This window comes from Aquarana catesbeiana, linkage group LG06 (assembly GCF_042186555.1).
Source record: "Aquarana catesbeiana isolate 2022-GZ linkage group LG06, ASM4218655v1, whole genome shotgun sequence".
NCBI lineage: Eukaryota > Metazoa > Chordata > Amphibia > Anura > Ranidae > Aquarana > Aquarana catesbeiana.
The window spans coordinates 262562624-262586647 of record NC_133329.1 but is presented as its reverse complement, the minus strand read 5'-3'; the positions used below and the strand labels follow the sequence as shown (position 1 = coordinate 262586647).

The following is a 24024-nucleotide window of genomic DNA, read 5'->3' as shown; positions in this document are numbered from 1 at the left end:
GAGCTACCAGCCGCCACGTCTGCTGGCTGAATACGTGAACAAAGCCAGAATCGGCTTCGATCGGATCTAGTAACCTGGAAGTGATGTCATGACATCACTTCTGGTTTACAGAAGACTTAAATGCGCCAAATTTTTAAAAATGACAGCATTGAAAACAGCTATACTTGGCGTTTTGAATGCTTTTAAGTGCAAAGGAGGGATTTAGGTTCTTATAGACCCCAGATCTTTCCATAAAGAACACTTGTCGCTGACTATTACTGTCACAAGGGATGTTCACATTCCTTGTGACAGCAATAAAAGTGATCAGAATTTGTTTTTTAAAGGGACAGGGTAAAAAGAAAAAGTAAAATAGGAAAAAAAAGCGTACCCTTCCCTCTGCGCTCACGCCCAGAAGCGAACACATACGTAAGTCGCGCCCACAAATATAAACAGTGTTCAAACCACACACATGAGGTATCACCACGATCATTGGAGCGAGAGCAATAATTCTAGCACAAGACCTCCTCTGTAACTCTAAACAGGTAAGCTGTAAAAAAAATTAAAGTGTCGCCTATGGAGATTAAGTACGGTAGTTTGTCCCCTTTCCACGATTGTGCGCAATTTTAAAGCATGACATGTTAGTTATCTATTTACTCAGCATAACATCATCTTTCACATTATACAAAAAACTTGGGCTAACTTTACTTTTACTTTTTTGTTTTTTTTTAAATTCATGAAAGTGTATTTCTTCCAAAAAAAGATTGCATTTGAAAGACCGCTGCACAAATACAGTGTGACATAAAATATTGCAATGATCGCCATTTTATTCTCCAGGGTCTCTGCTGGAAATAAATAAATAGGTATATATTAATGTTTGGGGGTTCTAAGTGATTTTATAGCAAAAAATACAGATTTTAACTTGTAAGCAACAAATGTCAGAAAAAGACTTAGGCATTAACATATACCGTACTGCCACCAGTCAGTATCCCTGTTCACCGCCATACCATATGATGACGCTGTACTGCACTGGTTACAGTATGTAAAAAAAAAAATACATTCCCGTAGACCTGTAGGAAGAGAAGCAAATAGAAGATTATCATCACAGGTCCTAAATCTCCCTAGGAGGGCCCATCATTTAGTTGTGTCTGTGTCCCCAGGGGGGTGGTTTATTCTCAGTTACTGTCCCAGACACTGGTGCCATCAAGAACAACTTCCTAAGAAAGGAGCAAAATAACATAATAGAGTTTCCGACCCCTTCTCACAGATTGAAATTATTTTTTTTTGGCTTGACTTCCGCTTAAATATGTGAGTCAGAATTACAGTATGTTTTCTCCTTTAGGTGACATGAAGAAAGAAAGGTGAAGTTCAGCACTCGCCCTGAGCCAGCCCGTGTGTCTATTGCAAATGTGTTCACAACCAAATCCAAGATTACCAAAGTCTCACCGCTTTCTGCCTCCCTGCTAAAGCTAAACTATAATCCAGAGCCAATGCTCACCGGACATCACAGCAGATGCTAGAATCAGCCACCTGAACCCGAAAAATAACTCATGAATATTCAATGTGGAGATAAAGCCCCGGGCAATGGTAGGTACAATGCAAAACAAGGAAACATTTCTACCAGAATATTACAAAAATGCCAAGATAGAAGATGTTCCATTGCAGCTTATTTTTATATAACCTGTAAGCAAATGTTTACTATTGTTTTACTAGCTGTGCCCATCTGTGTTTGAATGAGAACAGGGAGATTTTATACATAGAAAAAATCCAAAAACAAGGGATTGCTGCACAAACCGTATTTATTTTGAAATCTTCAAAAGGACATCACCACGACATCCATAAAATCAGGCATACATAATAAACGTTTTCGGGCTATTGTAGATAACGCCCTTCATCAGAAGATCATGCCTATCTAATGAATATACATATAGCATTATATATACTCAATGAACAATCAATTAACGAGCTAATCATCTGAAATCAATCAAATGATCATTTATGTTTAACCGAATCTGTTATCACATACACATACAATTATCATCAGATGTGAATGCAATTTTTTACAATTTAGGAATCAAAGTCACAGGTAGAAAGAAGATTTCACACTTCATGGAAAATGGACACAGAAATCCTGAAATTAAAACGGAAAAATAAAAAAATGAAAAATAAAATATTAAAATGTCACATCTATAAAAGGTATATATTTTTATACGTGCAGATTTAACCCTTATTATATGATCTACAGTGGATACCTATATCTTGCATGTTAAACTATGCACCCTCTCTATACCTCAACAGGTTGTGCATAATCAATCCCTGTATTAGACCGTACACACCACAACTAGCACCAATCTGATTGCACGAGATACCGATAAATGTGAAAAAAATGAAAAAAAAAATAGAGAAAGTAAACACTGTTAATTGTGATAATATAAATAATATAAATTACATTAATGGCATTGACCACCAAAAAAAAAAAAAAATTTTTTTACTATAAAAATAAATACAAATCAAAATCAGAATTTAACCCTTTCGGCTGGAGTGTATCCAGCCAATGGATCCAACCCACTTCTTTCTTTCTTAGAGACTTTTCTCTGTCCCCACCACGTCTATTTATGGTGACACCATCTATCACCATAAATTTTAGCTGTGACACCGTGTGTCCCCGCTCAACAAAATGTCTAGCCAGAGGAAGTTTAACTAATTTGTCCTGAATGGAGTACTTATGACGAGCTATGCGGTCCTTAACCTTCTGTGTGGTGTATGTATATGTGTATATATATATATATATATATATATATTATATTCGACTTTTTAATTAATATCATGATTTTAAGTGAATATGGATTTTTTTTTTCGCCCATTATCGGCACTTTTTGAAGCAATGTTAACCACTTTAGGAACAGAAGATTTGCCCCCTTAATGACCAGGCCATTTTTTGTGATACGGCACTGCGTCGCTTTAATTTACAAAAGCACAATTGTGCAATGCTGTACTTAAACAAAATTGACGTCCTTTCTTTGCGACAAATAGAACTTTCTTTTGGTGGTATTTGCGGTTTTTATTTTTTACGCTATAAACAAAAAATGTCGTCAATTTTGAAAAAGAAAACAATATTTTTTACTTTTTGCTATAATAAATATCCCCAAAAAAAACTAAAAAAAAAATGTCTTCATCAGTTTAGGCCAATATGTATTCTTCTACATATTTTTGATTTAAAAAAAAATCGCAATAGACGTATATTGATTGGTTTGCGCAAAAGTTATAGCGTCTGCAAAATAGGGAATAGATTTATGGTATTTTTATTTTTTTTATTAGTAATGGCGGTGATCTGTGATTTTTAGTGGGACTGCACCATTGCGGGAGACAGATCGGACACTTTTGACACTTTTTTGGGACCAATGACATTTATACAGCAATCAGAAGCTAAAAATAAGCACTGATTACTGTATAAATTTCAGTGGCAGGGAAGAAGTTAACACTAGGGGGTAATCAAAGGGTTAAATGTTCCCTAGGGAAGTGTTTCTAACTGTGGGGGCAGTATACTGACTGGAGGAGGAGAGAGATCGCTGTTCCTGATTACTAGGAACAGCAGATCTCTCTCTACTTCCCTGACAGAATGGGGATCTGTCTGTTTAAATTGACAGATTCTTGTTCTGTGTCTCTCTCAGGAGCGATTGCAGGTTGCCGGCGGACATCGCGACCATGCGCAACGGCTCTATGACCTATGAAAAACACACCATAAGCAAGGTAAAATCACAGCAAAATCTGCAGCCATTATCAGCACTTTTTTTTTTTGTTGTTTTTTTTTTCAGCCCAACAACGATAACCCTCTTTTCGGTCGCATTTTTCTATGCAATACTAGTGTTTTGTTTTACCATGCAATAACTTTTGTCTTTGTGGTGCATACAGGTGTCATATTATGCACCAGCCCAAACAGCCAGACAAATGTTTAGTTTAGGAAAGAGTCAGAACCACTCTGTTTTTGCTGTTATATGTTCCCCCTTTCTTGAGATTTCCCTTCACTTCTTCTCAGCACAGGAAGTCGTATAAAATCTCTCCCAACAGGAACACAGCCAAATACTGATTTTTATTAGAATGTGGAAGGGTCTGTGTCTTCCTGTCCCGATAACAGTTGCAACCCCTTTTGTTTTACATGTGTTACAGGAAAAGGAAGTGATTGAAAACCACCCCAATCTGGTAAAAAACAGAAACATGAGAGAAATATTAGCTTTTTTATTGAGAACTACAAGCCACCATGGCTGATAGTAGTTGCAGTTCATTTATTCACAGAACTCAGCGTTGTATTTGAATTGTGACAGTGGGTGTGGGGAGAAGATCCCCTGCCCGCTGTTACAATGGAGGATCTGGTTGGGGTGGTGGCAGGTGATTTAGTTGCATGTTACACCCCAAGTATGGGTATAACCTGTTATTAAGGCTACTTTCACACTGAAGCGCTTTGCAGGCACTAATGTGCTAAAAATAGCGCCTGCAAAGCGCCGTGAAAGAGCCGCTCAATTCACTCCAGTGGGCTTTCACACTGGAGCGGTGCACTTGCAGGACGGTCAAAAAAGTCCTGCAAGCCACATCTTTGCAGCGCTATAGGAGCGGTGTATTCACTGCTCCCAAATCACCCTTTCCCATTGAAAACAATGGGGCAGCCCTGCAAACCCGCCGGCAAAGCGCCGCTGCGGCGGCGCTTTGCGGGCGGTTTTAACCCTTTTTCGGCCGCTAGCAGGGGTTAAAACTGCCCCCTAGCAGCCAAATAGCGTCGGTTTAGCGGCGCTAAATATAGCGCCGCTTTACTGCTGGCGCCCGCCCCAGTGTGGGCGCCAGGTGAACTTCTCTTTTCAGTTACACTTACTGTGATTCGGCCTTCTTACAATTTTAAGGTGGGATTGCAGTTTATTCTCTCTCAAATTATGTGTTTGCAAAACTGCAGAGGAGGGTAGAACGCAAAGCATGGAAAGTGTGATTCAACTCATAAACTAAGGGTTATGGGAACTGTTGAGATTTACTCAGTATGGCAGTCAGGTCCTGAAGTTGAATACTAGAGTGTGAATTGTTTAGTTGTTTATAGCAGCAAATGCCCATGAGACAGTTTTGGTGGTCCCGGGGGGGTGGGGTGGCGGATGTATACTGTCCAGTGTTGTTTCCAGGGTTGTTCTCAATGCGTGCTGACATTTAATACTGTCAGCACACATTGATACTCAGTGCCTCCTCTGTAGTCCTGGCTCCTGTGAATTTAGAGGGAGGCGCCGGGAGTAGTGCAGAGAGCGAGAGGTGAAGGAGGAGGGGACTTCCAATGGTAGCGCAGATCACAGGCTGTGGGAGGGAGCACATAGCTGGAGCACATGGCTGGATAAGGGGGGTGAGCTCAGATGATTAATCTGTTTAAGACAGTAGTGTGATGCAGAGTAGGGGGCAGAGAGCCAGAGCACTGTATGTGTATAAGGCTGCAGCATGATCCGGGGAGAGAGGAACAGAGAGCCGGAGTGTTGTGTGTTTAAGGCTGCAGCATGATCCAGGGAGAGAGGAACAGAGAGCCGGAGCGTTGTGTGTGTATAAGGCTACAGCGTGATCCAGGGAGAGAGGAACAGAGAGCCAGAGCGTTGTGTGTGTATAAGGCTACAGCGTGATCTAGGGGGTAGGGAGCAGAGAGCCAGTGCATTGTATGTATAAGGCAGCAGTGTGATCCGGGAGGGGGGGGGCAGGGAGCCGGAGCATTGGGTGTAAAAGACATGTAAAATTCATGTTTGTGGTCAGCTGAATTCAAAATTGTGAATTTAGTGGTCCATGAGGTCCAAAATGTTGGCGACCACTGGTTTATAGTATTTGTAAAACACAGATTTTAAAATTGAGAACTGTGTACATTGTAACTAACTCTTCTTTACCTCTTCCTTCACTAGAGGTCTATCATAGCCAAGATGTCCCTGAAATGGAACTGGTGAACATGTTAGAGGATCAACTACCCCAGTACAGGTTAAGAGTGGACTCCTTATTCCTCTATGATCACCAAGACTGGATCCAGTCCCCAACCAAACAAAGCAATGGACCGGGCAATCTTTCTCCTGTTCTGGCTGAAGAGACTTTCCGTTACATGAGTAAGTGTCACACTGTAAGCAGAATGCTGGTAAAGTTTCCTTACTAGTCTGATTTTAGGTATGCTTGTCACAGTGTACAAATAGATAACTGGCCTTACAAATTAGAAACAGATACTTTTTAAGCATTGCATTTACTTTTAGATGCCTGCTTAGGCAAATGGGATGCTGTCTCAGGTCGGTCCCCTATGTAAATGTTTACACCTACTCTCAAGGTTGAGACCTGGGCCTCCCTGTAATACCACATCTTATTGGCCAGTAAGCCTGCCCATCATAATAATGAGCTTATTACAAAGTTGCATGAGGGTGGAGATCTGTCAAGGTCTCTCAAGAATTCAGCCACCCCAGCTGCTTAACCAGATATACAAAAATACAACCAAGCACCTAAGGATCTCTGGGTTATTTAACTAGTAGTACATTGCAGTCAGTGTATTTTATAAGAGAAGTATGTTTTTTTTTTTTTTGTAGACTCATACCTAGGTGGATGCAGCCTCAGACCGATGCTGCATCTGTCCTCCGCCGCCTCTTCTTCACTGAGAACTGAGCCACCAAACATTGGTGATGGCTCGGTTCTCTCACCTCCCCGAGCGGAGAGCTTCTGCCTGTCAGCAGCTCTCCTGCTCTGCTCTTCCACACTCACTGGAGGGCTGAGCTGTGGAGGGGCGGGGAGCGGCTGTCTCAGCGTCTCGCTGAGACTGCCATCAGTCCAGGCAGCTGGCGGATCCAGACTTCCTAATTCGGGATGACCTGGTGCCTGGACTGATTCCAGTGACGTCAGCGGAGAGCAGACTTCAGACCGCTCTCCACGGAAAACGGGTCACAGGAGTGCAAAACAAATTGCACTCCTGTTACTGATAGGAAAAGCCCAGCCTAAAAAGCTCAGGGTGGACTTCTCTCTTTAAGCCTTTACTATCTATACCCATGATTTATTGACTTAATACTCTTTAAAGTGGTCAAGGAGTCTTGTGCTAATGACATGCTATCAAGCTGTACTATATTCAAAATATATATGCCAGATATACAGCAGGTTGATTGCAGCTTGTTCTGCCTTTCCTAAATTGCATTGTAGGTAGGCTAATTGGTCAGAAAAACAGACAAAACCTATAGGTGTTATCCTATGCACTTAGAACATTTTAGAATTGGTTCAGATTGCAACCATGGGAATTCTGAATATTGCATTGATATTCTACCAAGTTATTTATTTTGGATTCCCTCTCAAAGGAGTGAAATAATAAAAAATCTGTGTCAACCCAAGTATCAGTTTAAATGAGACATCTTGCTGTGTTGCTGTCAGAGATGATTTATACAGATGAAGTCTCTGCTGAACCGACCAAATTTTCATCCATGTATGTCCAGCTTTGAGCTTTAACTGAATGACAAACACACTGTGCTCACGTGTTCTCCTGTTTTACACTGACATCACACCACCAAGCACTTCTGCATTCGGCGACATTACACCAGTACCAGCTGTCACCACACCTTAACACACTGTTGCATTCACAAACACTGCAACAACACTCTCTTCTGCACACACTAACACTGCAATGAAGCACTTTTTTGCACTCGCTTACATTGCCCCAAGATGCACTTTTTTAATCACCAGCACCGCAATAACAAACACTTTTGTATTTACCAACAGCGCGATGATGCACACTTTTGCACTGGCCAACACCACAGCGACGTGCACTTCTGTATTAACTAACACCACACACCTACTCCATTCCTGCACTAGCTTACAAAGCAGCTATGTACACATTTGCACTTAAAGATGTCGCATCAGCGTGTACCTCTGCACCAACATGCCCTTTTGCACTAAGCAGTGCCATAGTGCACACCTGCCGACACCGCAGTATTATATACTCTTGCCAACACTGCAACTACTCGCATTTTGCTCGCCAACACTTTTGCACTCATTGGCACTGACACACTTTAGCTAGTAAGACAGAAGAAAAAAAGATTACTCTTTGCCCTTTTGGTGCTGGACATATGGACAGTTTATGGCATTAGCTGTGTACATACCTAGGTGGATTCACTGTTGATCCGATGCTGCTTTTGTGCCCTGCCGCCCAAGAACCGAGCGATCAAACGCCAGTGAGCAGACAGTCACCGGCTCTCTGCTCTGCCTCTCCAGTGCTCACTGTAGTGCTGGGCTGTGCAGGGGTGGGAATGGGTGGCTTGCTTAGGCTGAGCCAGCTGCCGGTCCAGGCATCTCGGTGTATCCCTACAATTTAAAATTGGGATCTCTCCAGAGCCTGGACCAGCTAAGTGACATCATCTGACCGCGGACTTTAGCACGCTGTTGGATGAATTTGGGTGACAGGGGTGCACTTACTTCTGCATAGAAGTAGGTCCAAAAGTGCTTTGGCCCTATTTCTCCTTTGCGGGAGTATTGATTGAGCATAGCTGGCCAATCATAAGTTCTGCCTGAAATCGTTTCACACTTTGGCCACATGACAGTGTCTAAGCATTGGTTTCATGACCCGACCTGCGCTGAGGATAAACTGAAAAGCTAATTTTTCTAATGCTTTAGGATTAGTTTTGGCCTGGTAGTTTAGAAAATACTGACCCATTTTTAATGTGATCCTTTAGTCTTTGGTTAAATTTAGGGGCAGGGATTAGGGGGTACAGATAGGGTATGGGATAGGGTTTAAGTGTTTAGATTAAGTTCTGAGAATTTGTTTTCAGAGTTAAGGGACAAGTTTGGGGTTAATAAAGGAAAAAACAAACAAAAACACATACTCACATTTATGCTGCAGCATCGGTGTGAAGCTGCAGCAGTCCCATGTCTGCTTTAGGACTGAGAACTGAGCAATCATATAATCGCTCTCCGCTTTGTTCCTCCAGCGCTCACTGGAATGCCAGGCTGGGGAAGGGGCCGCTGCAGCTGGCTCTGGCTCTCAGTTGCATGCTGAGAGGCGGAGCCAGCTGTCAATCAGGCAGGTGGCTGAATCCCGATTAATATGATCGCGATCCTTCCAGAGCCTCGAACACCTCTGCCACATCAGCTGATAGTGTGCAATAGCCCATTATCATCTGATTAGAGTTAGAGATTTATTTTATGGGTTGGAGTATGGATTAAATGTTGGGGTAGGTTAAGTGTCTGCGGTTAATTTTAGTTATTGACTTTTAGTATTAGGAGGTAGGCTGTTGAGAGCTATTTATAGGGGTAGGTTAAGGGTTTAGAGAAGGGAGAACTATAAAGTTGATATTATAATGATTATATATATATATATATATATATATATATAAGTATGTGATGGTTGGAAAATTTTCCTAAGGTGATTTCTAGCTTTGTTCCAACCAGCAGAACATCCTGCTTCAGGTTGCCAGTGCCTGAAATGAATTGTCTGTATGACATTGGAATGAGACATCAATAATCAATATATGTAGGATCGGCAGATTGTGCTTGGAATGTGGTTTACACAATAGCTGACCTACAGGTTGCTGCCTATAATAAAAGTAGAAGTATTCACAAGTAATATTGATGTTTTTATCTGAGCTGGGCTGGGCTGTTTTTTTTATTGCACTGGAGTGCCCGAGGGAAAGTGTGCACAACTCTGTACATAGGTTTCACCCAGTACAATGCTAGTCATACAATGCAGGAGCCAGGACTGGTTACACCACCTCTGGTCTGACAGCGCTGTGCTCCTTCATCCTAACAACGATGGACAACGGTGATATGGATTTTAATCAGAATGAGGATGTTCTTAACTCCATTAGCCTACAAGGTGAGCTTGCTTTGAATGCTCCAGTTTGTCAGCTGTACAGTGCTAAAGGTGTCATCTCTCATTTTTAATAAGTGACTAGATCACTGTACTGAACATTGCAAACTTTTTAGGACTTTAAAACTGCAGAGAGAGAATATGGAGGCTGCCAATACAAACCTCTTTTAAGATTTCTACTTGCTGTTCTGTAGGTTTAAAAGAATTGAGAGGCACTGACATAAAACACAGATCCGATCTAACTTTACGATAACTTTCTAATCTGCATGCTTGTTCTGCTTGAGTTTCTCAAATGTATTAGAGAAACAGCCAGGCAGACAGTATTTTTAGAAGGTCATCAGCACTCCACATTCCTAAACTATTTTATTTTCATAGGGTCCCTTTAAGCTCTTTTAAATTAGAATTACCTCAGAGATGGGGGATGAACGGCATCTGCAACTGAGCAGTACCTGATTAGCAACTACTGGGTAACACACAGGTAGGATGGACAAAATCTGACATCACAGAATGGCAAAGGCAGTCTATGAGTAACATACTACAGTGCCTTGAAAAAGTATTCATACATTTAGGTGTAAATGTCACCAACAAATTAGTGGCTGTGCTTTTTTTAAGTATGGGCTGGCCAAAGTTACACTTTAAATGGACTATTGACTATCTTGTTTTTACATACAGTGCCTTGAAAAAGTATTCACACCCCTTGACATTTTCCACATTTTGTCATGTTACAACCAAAAACATAAATATATTTTTATTGGGATTTTATGTGATAGATCAGCACAAAGTGGCACGTAACTGTGAAGTGGAAGGAAAATGATAAATGGTTTTCAATTTTTTTTTTTTACAAATAAATATCTGAAAAGTGTGGCGTGCTTTTGTATTCCATACTCCTGAGCCAATACTTTGTAGAACGACCTTTCACAGCAATTACAGCTGCAAGTCTTTTTGGGGATGTCTCTACCAGCTTTGCACATCTAAAGAGTAAAATGTTTGCCCATTCTTTTTTCCAAAATAGCTCAAGCTCTGTCAGATTGGATGGAAGAGCATCTGTGAACAGCAATTTTCAAGTCTTGCCACAGATTCTCAATTGGATTTAGGTCTGGACTTTGACTGGGTCATTCTAACACATGAATATGCTTTGATTGAAACCATTTTATTGTAGCTCTGGCTATATGTTTAGGGTCGTTGTCCTGCTGGAAGGTGAACCTCCGCCCCAGTCTCAAGTCTTTTGCAGACTCTAACAGGTTTTCTTCTAAGATTGCCCTGTATTTAGCTCCATCCATCTTCCTATGAGCTCTGACCAGCTTCCCCACGTCATGATGCTGCCACAGTGGGGATGGGTATGTTCAGGGTGATGTGCAGTGTTAGTTTTCTGCCACACATAGCGTTTTGCTTATAGGTCAGAAAGTTCAATTTTGGTCTTATCTTTCCAGAGCACCTTCTTCCACATGTTTGCTGTGTCCCCCACATGGCTTCTCACAAACTGCAAATGGGACTTCTTATGGCTTTCTTTCAACAATAGCTTTCTTCTTGCCACACTTCCATAAACACCAGATTTGTGGAGTGCACAACTAATAGTTGTCCTGTGGACAGATTCTCCCACCTGAGCTGTGGATCTCTGCAGCTCCTCCAGAGTTACCATGGGTCTCTTGGCTGCTTCTCTGATCAATGCTCTCCTTGCCCGGCCTGTCCGTTTAGGTGGATGGCCATGTCTTGGTAGGTTTGCAGTTGTGCCATACTCCTTCCATTTTTGGATGATGGATTGAACAGTGCTCCGTGAGATGTTCAAAGCTTGGTATATTTTTTTTAAAACCTAACCCTGCTTTAAACTTCTCCACAACTTTATCCCTGACCTGTCTGGTGTGTTCCTTGGCCTTCATGATGCTGTTTGTTCACTAAGGTTTTCTAACGAACCTCTGAGGGCTTCACAGAACAGCTGTTTTTATACTGAGATTAAACTACACACAGGTGGACTCTATTTACTAATTAGGTGACTTTTGAAGGCAATTGGTTCCACTAGATTTTAGTTAGGGGTATCAGAGTAAAGGTGGCTGAAAACAAATGCACCCCACACTTTTCAGATATTCATTTGTAAAAAAAAAATGTGAACACAATTTATTATTTTCCTTCCACTTTACAATTATTTGCCACTTTGTGTTGGTCTATCACATAAAATCCCAATAAAATACATTTACGTTTTTTGTGGTAACATGATAAAATGTGGAAAAGGAGTATGAATACTTTTTCAAGAGTTTTAAATAATGAATACATTAATAATGAATGTTTTCTGCCTCCTATCTGGATGCTGTGATTGAACACTGCACTCCTAATTATGACATTATTTTTAGTTTGAGTTCTTTATATGAGTTTGAGTAAAGTAAAGCCGTAATTTCTGCTAGTTTTGTAACAAAGTGAAAATGTATTCTGTTGTGATGCACTTAGAGCCAAATGCTACAGCCAACTCCTCCTTCGTTGCCTACAGCTAAGAAAAGCTTACAGACTGCTAGACGTAAATGAGAAATGTATTCAACTTTTTTTTTATATATATATATATATATATATATATATATATACGGTAGCTCTATGCCAATGTGTTCCAGCATAAGACTGTTATTCTTAAAACGCACTGTGCCCAGACTATGAACATTCAAGTATTTACTTTTTTTACAGGCAAAAATATCTTTAAAACAAGCCATTTCATTGACCTCTCTAGCTGCTTGTACTGTGGGGAAAAAAAAAGGCTGAAATTTCAGCGCCTGTGTGCTTTGAGCTTTCAAAATAAATTTCTTCTTATATCGAAAAACACAAGGGGCGGGTTAATTTCATGGACAACAAAATCTGTTAGTAACAATGTACAATTTGATTAGGGATGGTATTATCTTTGAATCTATGTGTTGTTGAAAATAGAAGGGTACTAAGAATATGTGTTCCAAGTCAACAATTGCTGAAGCCTTAAAGTGATTGTAAAGGCTCATTTTTTTTCCTATAAAATAATAAACATATTATACTGGTCTACTCTGTTGCAGTGGATTTGCACAGAAAAGCCTGGATCCTCCTCCTCTCAGGTCCCTCTTCTGTGCTCCTGGCCCCTCCCTCCTGTTCATTGCCCCCACAACAAGCAGCTTGCTATGGGGGCACCCAAGCTGAGTCCTAGCTCTCTGTGTCCATTTAGACACAGAACCCTGACCCAGCCCGGCCCCTCTCACTCCTGATTATCTAGCTGACTTTGACAGCAGCGGGAGCCAACGGCGCCGCTGCTGTGTCTCAGCCAATCAGGAAGGAGAATATTGGACGGCTGAGAAACTCATGGACATCCCTGGACAGAGAGGCACCTAAGGAAAGTGTTAGTGGGGGCTGAGAGGGGCTGCTGCACACAGAAGGCTTTTAATCTTAATGCATACAATGCATTAAGATAAAAATCCTTCTGTCTTTACAACCCCTTTAATGTTAGAGAAATGATCTCATTCTTCTTTGTTCAACTCTTATATCAGTTTAAATTCTGATTGTGAAGCCACTCCAAGAACCCCAGAGAAAGTCATCCATAACTTAAATCTTAAAACACAAAATCCTACCAATAGATCAAGTGTCCAACAAACTCTGTTGGCACCATCCCTGCTCAAATTGTACTGAAGACCACTCGATCATCCCATAAATTTGGTGAAGAGAGGACAGGGAAAAAAAAAACGGGAGTTTTATTTTACTGACCAGAAATATGAATCACGTATAAAATAAAGCAAGTTTTTATTACAAAAATTAAATTGATCGTAAATACGACATACAACTACAATGTATTCTGTGGACTGATTTATGATGTCTTGTATAATATAGTGATTGGTGGTCACAATTTACCCATGTTTATCACTTTTTAATATTTGTAATAAAAACGTTTGTTTTATTTTATGTGTAATTCATATCTCTGGTGGTAACAAGGAGTCCCATTTAAAAAAAAATTCTATTCACTACTTTTATGGGATGATTGAGTGGTCTTCATTTAAAATTCATTTCTCCCCTAATGCCTTCAACTACAGAGATGATTGAAGGCTTTTTTTTTTTTTTTTAAGTCTTTTTATTGTTTTTACAGAACATGTTAAACTTTTGGTGTGCCTAGTCTGGGCACAGGTTCAGCAAACAGTCTGAATCTAACTAGATAAAGACCTAATTAGCTGTCAGAATGAAGGTGTATGTATTATTTTATTTTGTTAATAGTCATGACTCTTGAACAAAAATACACAATTGAAGTAAGCCAGAAGATACATTTTGGATGATTTTTGATTCAAATTTTTTTTTTATTTTTGATTGATTGGAGGATCCATCAGTCAGGGATAAGGATGAGCTCCGGCTTGTTCGCACAGCCCACGTGCAGAGCCCGCCAGGAAGTCAGCACTGCACTGCGCTAATCACAGGCAGTGAGACATTTCCCGATCTCTGCAGCCGCGCATCGGGTAAATGTCTTACTGCCTGTGATTAGCGCAGCGCCGTGCTGACTTCCTGGCGGGCTCTGCACGTGGGCTGTGCGAACAAGTTGGAGTTCATCCTTACTCAGGAAGTATCTGCAAAGGTTGTTGGTTACCTATAGGCGTGAACATTTTCAAACTGACATCAGTGGCAGAATCGGGCTGTAAGCATATTTCTGTGGGTCCCTGTTGTTGCAATATATGAAGCTGTCAGCATGTTTTACATTTTTCACACATTAATTATATAAGGTTAGCGAAGTGTACAACATGTTCTGTCTTACCTATAAAAACAATTGGTAAACTACTTAAAGTGATTGTTATAAATATTGCCTTTGTGTTCTAGTTCATTCTTCACAGAATGATTTCTATTCATTCTGTCTTCTTTTTTCCTTTTCTTTTCTTTCTTTTCTTCTTCTCTTCTCTGCCTTTCTTAAGCTTTTGTTGAACTTCCAACCACATCGTTTGATGACTCTTGTAAATCAAGTCAGACTTCACAAGGTAATCTTGGATTGATTCTTTAACAAAAACTACATTGTTGGAATTGATTGCACCTTCTTTGTAAAAAGTGTTTTGTCATTACCAGCTTTACAAATGACATAATTAGGTTGTCTGAATCACCTTCGGTAGAAAAAAGCCGAACAGTGCACTGAAGGTGGGACAAGTTAGATGATTGCTGTGCAGTCATGGAGGCCATCCACACTCCTATTTAGAAAGCTAATAAATACTTGGAACCACAGTGGATTTGATTATAATCACAATTGAAATCATGATTTAAATCACTAGTAAAAAGGCTCAATTTAAATCATAATTTTTAAAGAGCAACTGTCATCTCTGTCCCTCGGCAGCTCCTCCTCTGACCCGCTGTTGACTCACAAACAGTTCCATTCACTTTAATGGGACAGCTGGTGATGTGGCAGTGACACAACAAGGTGAGGGACGTGGCGGCAGCAGGTGAGTGGATGCCCCCTAACAGGCGCTACCGTGATGGATCTGAAATGACAGGTGCTCTTTAAATGTAAGGACTTATTCTTGCCGGTAGTTAAAATCTTTAATATTTGCAAATGAAGGTTTCCTATTTAGAATAATAAGCTGTCAGGTTAGTAAAACGGCAATATCAGAACCGATTCAATCATACAGTTTGTAGTGTACATAGATTTGCAAAACAATGGGATAAAAGAATATTCCTGAACTTTAGTTTATCTCATGGTTACTGTGACATTGTGTGAATGCATCAATGCAGTGCATGTTATCTCAGCTTGCAGAGCTTGGATGAGCTTACCAAAAATGCAAATATTGCAGAATATACAGCTTCATGTTTTCATGCTGAATAAGCTAAATTAATAATATATCTTAAATAGAAAGCTATCTTTAGATGTTTGCTCCTAAAGCATTTTATTAAAATAAATATAATAAAAATAAAAAAAAAATCATTGATTTTTATCTACCCTGCTTGGAACAGACAGACATATCTAGAGCCACAGTGTGCAGGAAGGTGACGGCCATGTATGGAGGGATTCATAATGTGATCATGCCTAGGTTGCACAAACCGATACACTTCTGCACTCATATCTTCCATTATATACAGTATATCTGCCTGGTCCCTAACACCCATGTATATTCTTTTTTTTTTTCCAGTTCTCAGTTCAGAACGAATAGATCAGATGACTAGAAGCTATAATGACACAGATATGCTAAGTCACTTACTAACTGAGGTAAGTCTACTCACTCTTATTTTGTGGTAACAAATCATTATGAGTGATTGTAAATTATTATTGCATCTGTAACAGAAACATTCTATAGCTTACGTCTGAACCTATAGTTGTTTGTCAAACATAATCTGTAATAAAGAACAAAGTGTGATGGAAAGGTGTGGTCAGTACAGTTGTGTAAGAATAACATACCTTTCCTCACATAATGCTGTTTTAATGCATTAAGAGAACCAGTCATGATAGCATTGTTGGATCTGCCGATACTATATTGTGTTTTTATTGTACAAATTGTGGAGCTGGCCTCCAAATCCTTTTCACTACTGTACTTCAACATGAATTAGTCGCTGACCCTGAACAGAGGCAACTGCTGTGTTGCTGTTCTCCTTAAAGGATAAGTTCACCTTTTAACAATAAATAATAAATGCACATTTGTTTGCAGGTAAAAAAATTTGCATTAAGGCCCCATGCACACTGGACGTTAAAATAACGTTATAAAAACCGTCAGTAACTTTGCAGTGAGTTATTCAACTTTTCAACTTTTTTCAACGTTTTTGCAATAGCGGTTTTTAGCGGTTCTGTACGTTAGCATTTTAGCGGGGTTTTTTTTTCAATGGATCATAAACGTTAAACGCCGGTGAGCAATGTTTTTGAGCGTTTATCGATGTTGATCAGCGTTAGAGCTTTTTTTACAGCTGAAAAACGTCTCTCAGAACCCACTAGTTTTGGGGGTTTTTTACTGCTCAAAAACGCCACTGCCCAAAACTGCTGATAACAGCCTATGTGTACATGGAGAGTTTAATGACTGTAGAAAAAAACGTCTACAGCCAAAAACAGCTGCTGTAAAGACATCAAACGTCCAGTGTGCAAAGTAATGTTTAGAAAGGAGAACTTATCCTTTAAAAGCCCTTGCAGATCACTTGCAAGTCCAACTTCGAGAGCTATTAAACCCCAAAGCAGACATTTTTTTATATTGCAGCTTACCAATTCTTAGATATGTTGGCTGCATTTGTTTTATTTTTAAGGCCTTCTTTCCTTTATTTTCACCTGGAGATCTGGCCAGTAAGTCTGTTTTTTTTCAACAGTACAGGCTTTTCTGCAAATGTATCAGAGTGTTGAGACAAACCATTTTTCTACTGAAAGGAGTACTTACAATGATCAGCTTTTTTTTATTCATGTAGAACCCAAAAGAAAAAAATAACTGTTGCTGTAACTGCAGTGTGAGCTGGAGTTTGCCTTTAATTTGTTAGCGTATCTAAATTTGCTAGTACATCTAACACTCCGCTTCCTGACCGACAATGTATACTGTCCAAGGGTGCCAGCTTCTTCATTTAGAGTGGGGACACTATTACAGGAGGTGTGTTACTGGCCAGATCACCAGGTGAAGGCGGGGGGGGGGGGGGGGGGACAAATGCAGTCACCACATCTAATGATTGGTAAGCTGCAATATATTAAATTTTTTTGTTTTTTGGGTTTAATACCGCTTTCATTTCTTCCTGGCTTCGTATTAGGGTTTTACCTTAGAGTATTTGGTTTAGACAGTGAAAACTAGACTGCAAATGTTTAAATACACAGATAAAATACATATGTGAGAACTGTTTTACCTGTCACTATATTTATAATATTATTTAGCCAGTCTTGTGATCCAGACACTCCTGGCTGACAGCAAAGCCAGGTCCTGGGCATCGCTGCAGATTGCATTGTAGTTAGGCTATACAGACTGGTTGGGAACTCACCTAAGCCTTTAGTTGAATAGTGAAGAAAAAGCAGCTTACTGATTATGCTATTCCTGTCCTCTACTTTTCTGTAAAACTTAACATACACCTTACAGTCTGACTGTAAAATCTCCTATTAAAACTATGTAATATCCAGACTTTCCTAGACTATCCAATCAAATCATGCAGACCCTTGTTCTATGTAGTTGTCAGATCTAAGGCCCCTTTCACACTGGGGCAGTTTGCAGGCGCTATTGCGCTAATAATAGCGCCTGCAAACCGACCCGAAACAGCCGCTGCTGTGTCTCAAATGTGAAAGCCCCGAGAGCTTTCACACTGGCGCGGTGCGCTAGTAGGACGGGAAAAAAAGTCCCCCCTCCTTCACTGCTCCTGCCCATTGAAATCAATGGGACAGCGCGGCTATACCGCCGACAAAGCGCCTCTGCAGAGGTGCTTTGCGGTGAATTTTAACCCTTTCTCGGCCGCTAGCGGGGGGGGGGGTAAACCCCCCCCCCGCTAGCGGCCGAATACCGACGGTAAAGAGCCACTAACAATAGCAGCACTTTACCGCCGACCCTGCCCCAGTGAGAAAGGGGCCTATGACTATACAATCTCCTTTAAGGCCCCTTTCACACTGCGGCAGGGTCGGCATCGGTATTCGGCCGCTAGAGAGGCGGTTCCCCCCCCCGGTAGCGGCCGAGAAAGGGTTAAAAACCACCGCAAAGCACCTCTGCAGAGGCGCTTTGCCGGCGGTATCGCCGCAGTGTCCCATTGATTTCAATGGGCAGGAGCGGTGTATACACTCCGCTCCTTCCCCGCTCCAAAGATGCTGCTAGCAGGACATTTTTTCCCGTCCTGCCAACGCACCGCTTCATTGTGAAAGCCCTCGGGGCTTTCACATTGGAGACAAAGCAGCGGCACTTTCGGGTCGGTTTGCAGGCGCTATTTTTAACGCAATAGCGCCTGCAAACCGCCCCATATTGTAACATGTGGCAGGCTTAAACAAAAACTCTACTTTACAGGTACCATTGAGCAAATCATAGCAGTTGCTGCTGTTAAAGAACTTGCAGTCTAATATTCCTACTACTGTTGTCTGGATACATTGTAAATAATTATATCTGGATATGGAATGGTAAACTACAATGCATAGACACATGATGAACAAGTACTATTTCAACTGTGCGCTCATTAAAACTCAAAGCAGAACTGCACTGAATCTGAGCACCGCAAACCAAAAATGTGATTTAATTCTAATATAATATGAGAAAATCACTTTAAAAATGACCCTCCTAGCATTTCTGGCCATGGCCATCTCGAGTAAAGGTGGATGATTCGTGCAGCATTTACTTCCTGGAATCTACCTGCCCTCAGCTCAGGCATGTAGGTAGGAAGGTGTGCTTAGCTGAGAAAAAACCCTCCTCCCTTACTGAAGAGACTCCTGGGCTGTATAACATCCCTTGCTTAGGCCTGGAAATCAGGAAGTAACCAAAGAAATGTAAGAGAGCCTCTTTCCATAAGGGCACTCGTGCGGCGCAGACAGCAGGATTTGGCCCTACTCTCGTGTCACTGGATTTGATTGACAGCAGTGGGGGAGCCAATGAGGACAGAGACAGTGGCTGGGGCCACTGGGCTCGTGCTCGTCGCTGGAACGGACAGGTTCCGGTAAAAAAAAATAGGGCGGGGGCGGGGCTCTGGGGTCAGCTGCAACAAAGAAGGTTTTTCACCTTCATGCATATAATGCATGAAGGTGAAAAACTATGAGAATATACAAGCCCTTTAACTTCATATAATTAGTTCAGATTACAAAGCTAACCAAAGGCATTTGCACGTGGCTGTATGTATAAACCCAATCCTATGGCCAATTGATCTTTCTTCTGAAACTTCATTCTATAAGTGTTGAGATTACCATAGCATGCATATTTCTGCCTGGAGGACAAAGCAAAAGCAGAAAGGTATGTTAAGTTTAGGTTTATTTCTGAGCAAAACTATAGCAATCTACTGGTAAAATGAAGCCCAGTGCATTGATTCTTCTTCGAAAGGGCAATCACCCAAAGAGTCTGCAGGAGTTTCAGACTGCCCAGAAACATGTAATAATTTCCGGACATCACTGTAACTGACCAGAGTAGGCATTGATCATTTGATGTTATCCATGTTTGAAAAACTTTACATTTTCTTTTTTACAGAGGGACAGGGATCTGGAACTAGCCGCTCGCATTGGCCAGGCTCTCCTGAAAAGGAACCACATACTGACAGAGCAGAATGAAGGTTTAGAAGAGCAGCTGACCCAAGCACTGGATCATGTGAGTTCCTTTTTAAAGCATGTAATGTGTAGGTTTTATGTGGCGTTCTTCTTAACAGAGCAAGAACTGTACATTTTTTTAGTTAAATAAAAAAAAAATGCTGAAATTGTGTTTATCATACTTTTTAATTACTGCAGTTTTCTCATAAGAGCAGATCCAAAGTTGCCCATTTTAACATATTCAAAGTTGTATTGCAATCCAAGCAGAGAGTGGATCCATTTCATAGTCTCCTGATTTTCCTATTCAAATAAAGTTCTAGCCTATTAAATTAGAGCACAGTATGATAAATAGAGGTTAGGAGGGTGCTCATAACCAGTCATATTGAAAGATGGGTAAGTAAAGTTGTAAAATCTGATCAGAAAGTCTGTTCATAAGCACGATGGTCTAAACAGATTTTCTTTTCCTACATTTTTATGTTTCTATCTTTATGCTCTTTAAGAAAAATAATTTGTCGTGTCGGCTCAATGTGTTCTAATAAGTGTATTCTAACCTTTACTATTTTATAATCTATTCCTACATCACTCCCTAGTTCGTATTTTTACTTTATTATTTGCTTGTTTCTTATTTCTTAATATGTTGCTTATTATCTCTATTTCCCCTCTCCCTTCCCTCCTCCCTAGTACCTCAAACAAAAAAAAAAAAAAAAAAAAAAAAGGAACCAAAATCTAATTAGTCTCTAGTCTCTCTTCTCCTATATTCCGTGTTGTTCTCTCAATATTCTCCAACCATTCTTCCACATTTCGAGGGGAATCAAAAAAGAGTGTCCCATTCCTTGTAGTTATTCTCATACGGGCGGGGTACAGTAATGCATAGTCCATCTTTTTTTGCTGTAGCACACGTTTAATCGGCATATATGCCGCCCTGAGTTTTTGCAGGTCCGGAGAAAAGTCCTGGTATAGTGAAATTCTTACCCCCCTATATAGGATCTCTCCCATTTCTCTCGCCTTCCGAAGCAAAGATACTTCATCTCTGAAATTAAACATTTTCATGATTATGGGTCTTGGGTACTCCTTACCCTGACGGGGTTTAAAGGGGATTCGATGGGCACGTTCAATGCCAACGAAAAGAGAAAAAGATGTAGTCCCAAATGTCTCCTTAATCCATCCCTCCAGAAATTCTATTGGGTCAGATCCCTCGCTCCGTTCGGGCATGCCTATTATTCTTATGTTGTTTCTCCGGTTTCTATTTTCTTATTCATCTATTTTAGCTGACTGATTTTTTTATGTATTTCTTCATATCAGTTATATCTTGTCTAAGCGGGAGTAGCACGTCTTCCACAGAACTTAATCTCTCCTCTAGGGCTGTTGTTTTTCCCTCCGTTTCTTTCAGTCTGCTTCCCATCACTGCCAATTCCTCCCTTATGCTTTTTAGCTGAATATCCAAACCAGTGATTGATTCCTTACATGCAGTTATCGCATACAGGAGGTCCCTCATTGTTGGTTCTTCCACTCCTCCACTTTGGCCTCCCTCCATATTTGTCTCGGTTAGATTAGGTAGCCTTTTAAATTCTGTGTCACCACTTGTAGTATCAAGTTTTCCCGCCCCTTGGCCTTTTGTGGGCGGCACTGCGATTGGGCTTGCTACGGCCGGTATTAACCCGCTGCTTTGGCTTTTCCTAACCGCCGAGGTACCTGTTTGAATTGATTGTTGGGATTTTACTGGTGATAGGGAGGTCCTAGCAAAATGCTTTAACTTTGTTGCCGCCGCTGCTGCTGCGGCTTTCACTTGGTTTGTCTGGTTTTTTGCAGAGCGTGTAACCTGACCTCCTGTTTGCAGTGGCTGATTTTGCAACTGGTGCTGGTTTAATTTTTCCTCTGCTGCCCGCTTCCCAGCCATGCTGTTATATCATGGGGATAAAAAAGTGGAAGGAGGGAGAAGAGAAGAGAGGGAGAAAAGAAAAAAAAAAGCCTTTTCCTTTGTTGGTTTTGAGATATGTGTATTAAATGCTGTCCCAGTCTGCTGGTTTTACTTGAAAGTGGTACCACAAGGTACCCTCCGCATACCTCTGTCACCACAATGTCAGCCCAGTAGCACATGGGGCAGTGAGCAGGGACATGGACAACACAGTTCCACTTACAGCTGATGTTATAATAGGCGGCTTGCATCCACCGTTCCACTGGTTCTATTTATGTTGTTAAAAAAAAAAAAAAAAAATGGAGCCTCACACACCAGCTCCCCGTCCGTCTCCCACTTCGGACTGGGGCTGCTATTTCCTCGTTTTCAGGTACTGTCTCTTTAAGACCACTAAATATTGAGGCAACCAGTTCTATTTAACCAGGATTTCACATTTCACATTGCACGCTCAGTTAAGTTTCTTCAATCAAAAACCAGGAATAAAAGTCATTTGTAGCAAATATGGTATATGAGGGAAAAAAAAAAAGGAAAGTTTTATATTTCTATCTTTACTTTTTTGTTATGTAAGCTTGACTCTTATATGACATCCTGTACATTCCATAGCTGCTTTTTTACATTCCACGTTTATCATGATTTATTGACCAGATTTTATAACTTTATGATAAGCATTATCATGTTCTTATCGCATATAGTACAAGGCAACATATGGTTCAACCTTTCATCTTTTCATTCTAAATTATGTAATAACTTATGTACAGTGAGTGATCCCCTGCTGATTTTGTACGTTTGCCCACTGACAATAAAATGATCAGTATATAAGTTTATTTAAACAGTCAGAGACCGAATAACAACAAAAAAAATCCAGAAAACCGCATTTCAAAAAAGTTATAAATTGATTTGATTTGTATTTTAATGAGTGAAATAAGTATTTGACCCCTTCGCAAAACATGACTTAGTACTTGGTGGCAAAACCCTTGCTGGCAATCACAGAGGTCAGACGTTTATTGTAGTTGGCCACCAGATTTGCACACATCTCAGGATGGTTTTTGTCCCACTCCTGTTTCCTCTCCAAGTTATTAAGCTTTCGAGGCTGTTTGGTAACTCGAACTTTAGCTCTCTCCACATATTTTCTATGGGATTAAGATCTTGAGACTGGCTAGGCCACTCCAGGACCCTAATGTACTTCTTCTGGAGGCACTCCTTTGTTTTCTTGGCTGTGTGTTTTGGGTCATTGTCATGCTGAAATATCCACCCACAACCTATTTTTAATACCCTGGCTGAGGGAAGGAGGTTCTCACCCAAGATTTGATGGTACATGGCCCCGTCCATCGTCCCTTTGATGCGGTGAAGTTGTCTTGTCCCCTTAGCAGAAAAACATCCCCAAAGCATAAAGTTTCCACCTCCCATGTTTGACAGTGGGGATGGTGTTCTTGGGGTCATATGCAGCAGTCCTCCTCCAAACACGATGAGTTGAGTTGATGCCAAAGAGCTCGATTTTGGTCTCATCTGACCACAACACTTTCACCCAGTTCTCCTCTGAATCATTCAGATGTTCATTAGCAAACTTCAGGCGGGCCTGTACATGTGCTTTCTTGAGCAGAGGGACCTTGTGGGTGCTGCAGGATTTCATTCCTTCACGGCGTAGTGTATTACCAATTGTTTTCCTGGTGACTATGTTCCTAGGTGCCTTGGGATCATTGACAATATTCTCCCATATGGTTCTGGGCTGATTCCTTACCATTCTCATGATCATTGAAACTCCACAAAGTGAGATCTTGCATGGAGCCCCAGACTGAGGGAGGTTGACAGTTATTTTGTGTTTCTTCCATTTGCGAAAAATTGCGCCAACTGTTACCCTCTCACCAAGGTGCTTGGCAATGGTCTTGCAGCCCATCCCAGCCTTGTGTAGGTCTACAATCTTGTCCCTGACATCCTTGGCCATGGTGGAGAGATTGAAATCTGGTTGATTGCTTCTGTGGGCAGGTGTCTTCTACAGGTAACAAGCTGAGATTAGGAGCATTCCCTTTAACCACTTAACAACCGGGCCATAGCCGAATGACAGCTACATCGCGGTTGAATAACTCTAGGAGAACGTACTATGACATCCTTCCAGAACGTTGCCCCCAGGGACACGATTGCTTTATCCAATGATGGAGCAATCGCTGTCAACAAACCCGCATCATGTCCGGTTCTCTCCGC

The 24024-nt window shown here is 41.0% G+C and overlaps 1 protein-coding gene across 4 annotated transcripts in view; it reads left to right on the top strand.

The window, feature by feature from the left end:
* TRAK2 (trafficking kinesin protein 2) overlaps window positions 1–24024 on the top strand; it is a 105445-nt gene that overhangs the window by 33216 nt on the left and 48205 nt on the right. The window contains exons 2-6 of one of the 4 annotated variants that reach the window (XM_073633270.1): window positions 1319–1563; window positions 5886–6080; window positions 14686–14748; window positions 15886–15962; window positions 19855–19971. In XM_073633270.1, the coding sequence (XP_073489371.1) occupies window positions 1527–1563; window positions 5886–6080; window positions 14686–14748; window positions 15886–15962; window positions 19855–19971 (489 nt within the window). In that variant the 5' untranslated portion in view covers window positions 1319–1526. Of the gene's footprint in view, window positions 1–1318; window positions 1564–3706; window positions 3727–5885; window positions 6081–9656; window positions 9806–14685; window positions 14749–15885; window positions 15963–19854; window positions 19972–24024 lie in introns of those variants that run through there. The other 3 variants (XM_073633272.1, XM_073633271.1, XM_073633273.1) reach the window with 3 other exon arrangements.